This window comes from Oncorhynchus mykiss, chromosome 5 (assembly GCF_057628025.1).
Source record: "Oncorhynchus mykiss isolate SJ-2025 chromosome 5, ASM5762802v1, whole genome shotgun sequence".
Lineage (NCBI taxonomy): Eukaryota > Metazoa > Chordata > Actinopteri > Salmoniformes > Salmonidae > Oncorhynchus > Oncorhynchus mykiss.
The window spans coordinates 59,658,123-59,667,685 of NC_143026.1; the positions used below are offsets into that span (position 1 = coordinate 59,658,123).

Here is a 9,563-nt window from a genome sequence, read left to right on the forward strand (position 1 = left end):
CATTTACAAAATAACCTCCAACACTCTACTCAGCAAACTGGATGCAGTCTATCACAGTGCCATCCGTTGTCACCAAAGCCCCATATACTACCCACCACTGCGACCTGTATGCTCTCGTTGGCTGGCCCCCGCTTCATATTTGTCGCCAAACCCACTGGCTCTCGGTCATCTATAAGTCTTGGCTAGGTAAAGCCCCGCCTTATCTCAGCTCACTGGTCACCATAGCAGCACGCGCTCCAGCAGGTACATTTCACTCATCACCTCCAAAGCCAATTCCTCCTTTGGCCGCCTTTTTTTCCAGTTCTCTGCTGCCAATGACTGGAACGAATTTCAAAAATCACTGAAGCTGGAGACTCATATCTCTCTCTCCATCTTTAAGCACCAGCTGTCAGAGCAGCTCACAGATCACTACACCTGTACATAGCCCATCTGTAAATTGCCCATCCAAATACCTCATCCCCATACTGTTATTTTTTTTCTTATCCTTTGCTCCCCAGTATCTCTACTTCCACATTCATCTTCTGCACATCTATCACTACAGTGTTTAATTGCTAAATTGTAATTATTTTGCCATTATGTCCTATTTATTGCCGTATCTTACCTCGATTGCACACACTGTATATTAACTTTTCTATTGGTGTTATTGACTGTATATTTGTTTATTCCATGTGTAACTCTGTGTTGTTGTTTGTGTCGCACTGCTTTGCTTTAGCTTGGCCAGGTCGCAGTTGTAAATGAGAACTTGTTCTCAACTGGCCTACCTAAAGATGAAATAAAAAATCCAGTTTGGACTTCATTTTATATTTTACCTTGATTTAACTAGGCAAGTCAGTTAAGAACAAATTCTTATTTTCAATGACGGCCTAGGAACAGTGGGTTAACTGCCTTGTTCAGGGGCAGAACGACAGACCTTGTCAGCTCGGGATTCGATCTTTCGGTTACTAGTCCAACGCTCTAACCACTGTAGGGGTTCTAATTTTTATCCCTGGATTAGAATATGATAAGAGCATACATGACGTGACAAGATGGGGCAATTGGGAGGGGAGACTTGTAGATGAGGGGCACATTTTTGGGGACAGGGCAAATGGACAATGAATTAGCACAACACATATGACATGTATCAATAATACCTTTCTCTGTGTGACGGATACATGTTTACAGCTCAGGGAAGGCTCCTTTTCTGTGATGGAAAAAGAAGGTAACACTTCAAATTAGACCTTTAAAAAAAAAGTGGAATAAACTTTAAAAATCACGGTTTTTCAAGGTCAAATGAAAACAGCATGAGGTTAGAATCGTTTTTCTTCTTTCCCAACCTTTGTCTGTAGTGGAGAACTATGGGAACTAAAGACAGCACTAGTTTCTCTGAAGCCGAGCTGACTGCATCCTTGCCCAGACATACTTACAATACACTAAACCCCTCACATTTGGTTTCCAAGGCCCCAAGGCCCTTCTTAAATATCATTAGTTAAATAATTCAAAGAGGCAACATAAATCTTTCAACTAATGATTTCACCATCAATGGAGCCTTTAACCCATTCATAGATGCTAACTACCTTTAGCTCCTATTGACAAAAGTATCCTCGTTCTGAACTTCAAAACACTTCGCTTGTGGTATGTTTTTGGAAACATAATCGTTCAAATCAGCGAGAAATACTAATAAGTAAAAAATAAAAGTTAATTTATTACACCTTTATAGGCTTCCCACACAGCCATATTTCCATGTTACAGCGCTTGTGTACGGACAACAGACAAAGACAGAGGCATAGCCTACCTGTGCTAATTAGCCATCTGCGTCTTCCGAACACCTGTGTGTAAACGGAAGACAGATGGCACAAAAGTGTTGTCCCTGAAAAATACTGTGTGCTGCAACTGTTAAAACAGTGTACAGTGAGTGTATATTTTGCATTTGTGAAAATATTTTGATGTGATATGAAAGTAGAGGCCTTTACGTTTCTAGATCTGTACCACTATTGAGAATCGATTCACATTTAAATTGAGTATTTGGCTGCCAGAGCCAATTCGCCTCTAAAAATAACATGTAAGGCCCTTGAAAGGAGTAACTTTAGGCTTCTTTAGTTCATTATTGAGCTATGGAGCCTTCAGCACAGTTTGACTATCAAATTATGAGGTGGCTTCAAAAGCTGTCTGTTACCAAGGTAAACATAAGTAAATATTAATTGGAGAAAAGGGCTAAGAATTAGAGTAAATTCTGAAATGCTAGGCTATTGCACCACACAATAGAACCAAAGTCATCAACATTTCTGCGTATGTGAACTGTGGCATTTTAATCGGATTATTTCAACACATCAGTATGACATGTCTTTGACAGTGTGGAACAATGTAGCCATAGTCAAGGTGAACATTCATACAGTAGACTGAGGGCAACCATGCTGCTTAAAGGCTGACGGCGCTGAAATTAGGTCATAAGAAATATAAATAAGATTAAACCCTTCTTTCAAATAAGATCACTAAGAAAAGATTAAGATTTATGTACAAAACATTTAAGAATTCACAGAGATTTTTTTTTTTTTACGCCCATACATTAGGGCGATAACATGCCACATCTTAAATAATATTTCCAATCAAATTCATACAAAAACATGGGTAATTTATACATACCACCCTGAACTCATCCCAAACTTCACTTTTTGTCTTTGCCTTTTCAAGAGATTGTAGAGAAAGCGCAACTTGATTTGAGAAACTATGAAGCTGCAGTGCACTCACCCCATATTGTTGAACGCTTTCCGTGTCCTTGCAGAATATAAATTCCAGTCTTATCTCAAGCGATAGGTAATGTCTTGCTCTTTGTCTCCGAATAGATGGTTAACAAATTGTCTCGAATGTCACTGTAAAGTGAATTCCTTTATAATTGTACAGTACGTTGCATTACATTTCTCTAACAGGAATACCGCAAACGTTCAGTGGGGGAAAAATGTACTTGAAAACATGTAATGTTTTCCCAATTGTAGTAGTTCTGTTGTTTGAAATCAATTAAAACAGCTTTCCTTTGTCCTTCGAATCCCGCTCTTTGTCGCTCTTCCTTTGTGGTGGCACACTAATCTTGTGATTTAACGCCTCTCAAAAACATGAGGGAACTATGTTCTACAAAAGTATAAATGCGTTCTGCCCCCTGCTAAGTGTCAGCGCACGGTAATGAGATCCTTCTGCAGTTTGTTGTTTCCCCCTGCTCTGCCCATTCCGGTATCCCATTCAAGAATTGTCCTTGCTCAATGAGACAGAGAAACTAAGTCTAACACCACCTACTGGCTGCTGTTTGACGAATCAAATTACATTGCCTCTAACCTAACCCACTTTACGCCATTTGAAATGTGAAATATAATATTCTAATGGCTTGCAGGTTGTCTTGAAAGCACTCTCCCCACTTGTAATGAGCTTTGATTGACATAATGGGATTAAAATAAGTATATTTCCAGCGATTGATGGCTGAAATGAGGAATACATTCACATTATGGGTGTAAAAGTACATTGTAATTGCTGTTTGGAATAAAAAATGCTCTGCCTATTAAGGTAAACCTAAATCATACATTTTTTAAAATTGCTGTACTTCGTACGTTTTTTTTTCTCTCCTGTAGTTCCAAAAACTCCCCCTGAGCTGTCCTTGAAACTTCCGTGTAAATGTCTCTGAAGCATTTTATTTTTGTCTTCCTTCAATCTCTAAGCTTTTGTGACATGTAGGTGCTCAAAATATGCTTGAAACAAGGTGTTCATATTATATTGGTGTGTATTTGGCATCACGTTGAAAACCTCCCTAAGGCATTAATACAATATAGAAATACATCTTGTAAATCAGGTGCGTCAAACTCATTCCACCGTTTTCTTTTCTATTAAGACCTAGACAACCAGGTGAGGGGGAGTTGCTTCTTCTTCGATGAGGTTTAACGGCAGTTGGCATCCAATAAATGTTGCATTAACGCCACCTACTAGGCTGGAGTATAACTCCCTTATACTTGGCTTATTTTTATTTTTTTAAATCAACAAAAACATTTAATACAACAATTACCTTACCATCTAACGCTACACTCACAAAAAAAGTAGGAATCCCATACTCCACTATTTAAATCTATTTAGTCCTACAGCCTTAAAAGATGGGACACTACCACTTAACACACCCTGTAACTCTTCTGATGGCAAGTCTCTTACACCCAAATACCTCTCTGCAGCTGCCACCACAACCTCTATTTTTTCCCTGTCCCTTTCCCTTTTTCCCTGCAGTACAGTTGAGAACCATTACTATAAATGCCAAAAACTGGTACAGATCTACTATTTAATTTCACCTTTATTTAACCAGGTAGGCCAGTTGAGAACAAGTTCTCATTTACAACTGCGACCTCGCCAAGTTAAAGCAAAGCAGTGCAACAAAAACAACACTGAGTTACACATAAACAAATGTAGTCAATAACAGTAAGTAAAAATAGAAACATCTATTCTGTGTGTAAATGTAGAACAGTAGGGAGGTAGGCAATAAATAGGCACTTACAGGCGAAAATAATTACAATTTAGCATTAATACTGGAGTGATAGATGTGCAGATGATGATGTGCAAGTAGAGATACTGGGGTGCAAAAGAGCAAGAGGGTAAGTAATAATATGGGGATGAGGTGGTCGGGTGTGCTATTTACAGATGGGCTGTGTACAGGTACAGTGATCGGTAAGCTGCTCAGACAGCTGATGCTTAAATTTAGAGGGGGAGATATAAGACTCCAGCTTCAGAGATTTTTGCAATTTGTTCCAGCCATTGGCAGCAGAGAACTAGAAGGAAAGGCGGCCAAAGTAAGTGTTGGCTTTGGGGATGACCAGTGCAATATACCTGCCCATTCTTCAAGGCAAAACTGCTCCAGCTCCTCCAAGTTGGATGGGTTCCGCTGGTGTACAGCAATCTTTAAGTCATACCACAGATTCTCAATTGGATTGAGGTCTGGGCTTTGACTAGGCCATTTCAAGTCATTTAAATGTTTCCTCTCAAGTGATGTATGCTTAGGGTCATTGTCCAGCTGGAAGGTGAACCTCTGTCCCAGTTTTATTTGACCTTTATTTAACTAGGCAAGTCAGTTAATAACATATTCTTATTTTCAATGACAGCCTAGGAACAGTGGGTTAACTGCCTTGTTCAGGGGCAGAACAACAGATTTTTACCTGGTTGGCTCTGGGATTCGATCTTGAAACCTTTCGGTTACTTGTCCAACACTAACCACTAGGCTACCTACCCCCCAGTCTCAAATCTCTGGAAGACTGAAACAGGGTTCCCTCAAGAATTTCCCTGTATTTAGCGCCATCCATCATTTCTTCAATTTTGACCAGTATCCCAGTCCCTGCGGATGAAAAACATACCAACAGCATGCTGTTGCCACCACCATGCTTCACTGTGGGGATGATGTTCTCAGGATGATGAGAGGTGTTGGGTTTGCGCCAGACATAGCGTTTTCCTTGATGGCCAAAAAACATCTGACCAGACGTGGTCAGGCTAGAATGAATGGGCGAATTCGAGCGTATCCAATGACCAATCCTGTCATCCATTGAAGAAGTATAGTGACATCAACAAAATGCGCCAATTTTACGATACCAAGAGTATGATTTTCTGGCAGTTCAGATGATAATTCTGAACACAAAATAAAGTATATTCTATATAATTGTCATCTGGAACTTTGTAAAATGTTGGATTTCTCCTCTCTCGGGCTGTCAGATTGGTTGATTCAACAATGTAAACCAAATCAGAAATGATCTGATGACCCATATGGCATATTTTGTTTGGTGCTCACACCTACCATGTTGGGCATCTTCGGATAATTTAAGTATAAATTCTAGAGCAATAATTGACCAAAATGTCATTTAAAAGGCATATCGTCTGGAAAACAACAATGTAATATAATGGTCAATGTTGTGTAATGTTTAAACTTGTGTCCTTTGCAGGGAATTGGCCTACCAGATTGCCAAACAGTTCAGAGTCCTGGGAAAAACAATGGGCTTGCGGGACCGCATCATTGTTGGTGGAATGAGTAATCTCGATTACCAATGACATTGCCTCTTATTGCATTGTTATTAATTTGTCCAGCATAATGTTCAGGTGATGTTCCATACACATATGATAACATAGACCTTGGAACTCTCCATGAAGCCCCACGTCGTTGTAGCCACTCCAGGAAGACCACATTCGGATCTCCAACACATTCAGCATCAAGAAGATCCAGTTTCTGGTAAAACAAAGATTTAAAAAATATTGTTTCTTCCACAAAGGCCATGTTTGAGGATGTCTAGGTGAGGATTTCACTGATAACCAAAACAGTGTGTCATGAACAACCTTTATTTCCTCGGGTGCACAGCATAACCCCCCCCCCCACCACCATTAGGGTTTATTTTTTTTGTATTGCCTTCTAATAGGATTTCAAACCAATTTAGTTAAATTTCTTCTGCCAAACGTGACAAGCCGTTCAAAACAGAACGTTTGTCTTGGTGCAACATACTTAAATTGGAAATATTTTTCTCATAGGGTCCGCACAGCAGAGGAGTTGGATCAAAAGGTACACCCTGACGCCAGAGAAAGATGCCTACCTGGTGCATCTGATCCAGAAGTTAAGACGAGCATGACGACTGGTCCATCATGATCTTCACCAAGACCTGCAAGTAAGGACTCCTTCACTCGGAGATGACTGAAGAACCTAGAACAATGACTATGTGGATTATAATAGAACCAATAGAACATGCTGCTGTATCATGGCCTTCAGACACATCAATATAGAATGATGGTTAGTCATTGAATCCTTAATGCATTGCATTCTTCCTACAGGAATTGCCAAATCCTCACAATGATCCGGCAGAAATTCAACTCTCCTTGCATTCAATGATGACGCGGGTAAACAACCCGAGCTCAGACTGTAGCTTTGTATTCATTAATGGGTTACAGGACAGGTTAAAATCACATTTAACACGCGTCATAATAAGTAACGTTAATTTGGACAATGTACACAGAATTAAGACACTAAGTTACCTTTTTCACAGAAACAACATTTTGCCAACCTCGCAAAGTTCAAGTTCAGTGCCTTCAAAATCCCGATTGCAACTGATGTAGCTTCCAGATAAGAAAGCTCAGTGTTCAACGGTAGTGTGTATAATCAGACCAAAAAAAACATTTCTCAATATATGGAAAGGTTAAACCATTGTGAATCTCATTATGTAGGGCCTGGATATCCCAACAGTCCAGGTTGTCATCAACCACAACATGCCAGGTCTGCCCAAGATCTACATTCACAAGAGTCGGCCGAACTGCCAGAGCGGGTAACATTCCTCCGGTAACAGTCTGTTATCACACAGGCCGTTACTGTAGACTTAAAACACAATCCACTTTTCTCTGATATGTCTACAGAAAGGCATGGTGTCTCGATCATACTGGTGACACAGTATGACATCCACTTGGTTTATTCCATCGAGGGGAAGATCAGTTAAGTCTACATTTCCTACAAGGAAAAGTATAGATTGCACATAGTTGATTTAGTATTGCTTGCTACCCTTTCCAATTCAGACATTCCCATTAGCGCAATATCACCATTTAGGATATGATCTTGGGGCGGAAAGCTAGATTATTTGTTTTGCTTTCTCATTTGTCCAGAGACCAAACTGAAGGAGTATCCTGTTGAAAACCCTGACTCAAATCAACGTGGCCAGACGCTAGTGTGAAATTGTATGAACACATTCTGTTTATATAGACATTTCCCCTCGTGAACATGTGGCTGTTGGATAACATGAGCTCACATTACAGCTGTGACTTCTCACCATTCCTTTCGTGTTGCAGAAACCTGAGTCAGCAGATGTTCACTCGAAAAAGGAGACCAACTAGAGAATATGATTGGAGGGGAAAGTAAGTATACACACTCACCATGAGCCAAAACACCATGGACAGACTTACATTTTTTGCTGTCATAAGGGTTCTAGACGATTTTTCCCGACATTCCAACTACTATCCTGTCAGAGGATCCTGGAAAGAAAGGCTGAACTGGATAAGATAAGGGGTGAGAAGAAGTTGTTCAGGGAGAAGGCGCATGAAACCATTCAGAAGACGCAACATGGGATTCAGAAAAATAAACTGATGAAGCAAAAACTCAAAAAGGCAGAAAAGTCCATATAATGCAACACTGTACATTACAAATTGTGTATATACTGTACATATACACCTTAGCCAAATACATTTTAACTCTGTTTTTCACAATTCCTGACATTTAATCCTAGTAAAAATGCTCGGTCTTAGGTCAGTTAGGATCACCACTTTATTTTAAGAATGTGAAATATCAGAATAATAGTAGAGATAATGATTTATTTCAGCTTTTATTTCTTTCATCACATTCCCAGTGGGTCAGAAGTTTACATACACTCAATTAGTATTTGGTAGCATTTAGAGTGCCTTGCGAAAGTATTCGGCCCCCTTGAACTTTGCGACCTTTTGCCACATTTCAGGCTTCAAACATAAAGATATAAAACTGTATTTTTTTGTGAAGAATCAAAAACAAGTGGGACACAATCATGAAGGGGAACGACATTTATTGGATATTTCAAACTTTAACAAATCAAAAACTGAAAAATTGGGCGTGCAAAATTATTCAGCCCCCTTAAGTTAATACTTTGTAGCGCCACCTTTTTCTGCGATTACAGCTGTAAGTCGCTTGGGGTATGTCTCTATCAGTTTTGCACATCGAGAGACTGAACATTTTTCCCATTCCTCCTTGCAAAACAGCTCAAGCTCAATGAGGTTGGATGGAGAGCATTTGTGAACAGCAGTTTTCAGTTCTTTCCACAGATTCTCGATTGGATTCAGGTCTGGACTTTGACTTGGCCATTTTAACACCTGGATATGTTTATTTTTGAACCATTCCATTGTAGATTTGGTTTTATGTTTTGGATCATTGTCTTGTTGGAAGACAAATCTCCGTCCCAGTCTCAGGTCTTTTGCAGACTACATCAGGTTTTCTTCCAGAATGGTCCTGTATTTGGCTCCATCCATCTTCCCATCAATTTTAACCATCTTCCCTGTCCCTGCTGAAGAAAAGCAGGCCCAAACCATGATGCTGCCACCACCATGTTTGACAGTGGGGATGGTGTGTTCAGCTGTGTTGCTTTTACGCCAAACATAACGTTTTGCATTGTTGCCAAAAAGTTCAATTTTGGTTTCATCTGACCAGAGCACCTTCTTCCACATGTTTGGTGTGTCTCCCAGGTGGCTTGTGGCAAACTTTAAATGACACTTTTTATGGATATCTTTAAGAAATGGCTTTCTTCTTGCCACTCTTCCATAAAGGCCAGATTTGTGCAATATACGACTGATTGTTGTCCTATGGACAGAGTCTCCCACCTCAGCTGTAGATCTCTGCAGTTCATCCAGAGTGATCATGGGCCTCTTGGCTGCATCTCTGATCAGTCTTCTCCTTGTATGAGCTGAAAGTTCAGAGGGACGGCCAGGTCTTGGTAGATTTGCAGTGGTCTGATACTCCTTCCATTTCAATATTATCGCTTGCACAGTGCTCCTTGGGATGTTTAAAGCTTGGGAAATCTTTTTGTATT

General features: G+C 40.0%; 1 protein-coding gene and 1 pseudogene across 2 annotated transcripts in view; one reads left to right on the plus strand and one right to left on the minus strand.

Annotated features, from left to right (window-relative positions):
• Nucleotides 1-3,252, minus strand: part of LOC110524137 (homer protein homolog 3) — a 51,027-nt gene extending 47,775 nt beyond the window's left edge. The window contains exons 1-2 of one of the 2 annotated variants that reach the window (XM_021603495.3): nt 2,725-3,252; nt 1,131-1,180 (exon numbers count right to left, since the gene is read on the minus strand). In XM_021603495.3, the coding sequence (XP_021459170.3) occupies nt 1,131-1,153 (23 nt within the window). In that variant the 5' untranslated portion in view covers nt 1,154-1,180; nt 2,725-3,252. The remainder of the gene's footprint in view (nt 1-1,130; nt 1,181-2,724) is intronic. The other variant, XM_090235348.1, reaches the window with a different exon arrangement.
• A 3,012-nt stretch (nt 3,253-6,264) lies between these two features.
• LOC110522977 (putative ATP-dependent RNA helicase DDX49) lies at nt 6,265-7,848 on the plus strand (annotated as a pseudogene).
• The last annotated feature ends 1,715 nt before the right edge of the window (nt 7,849-9,563 follow it).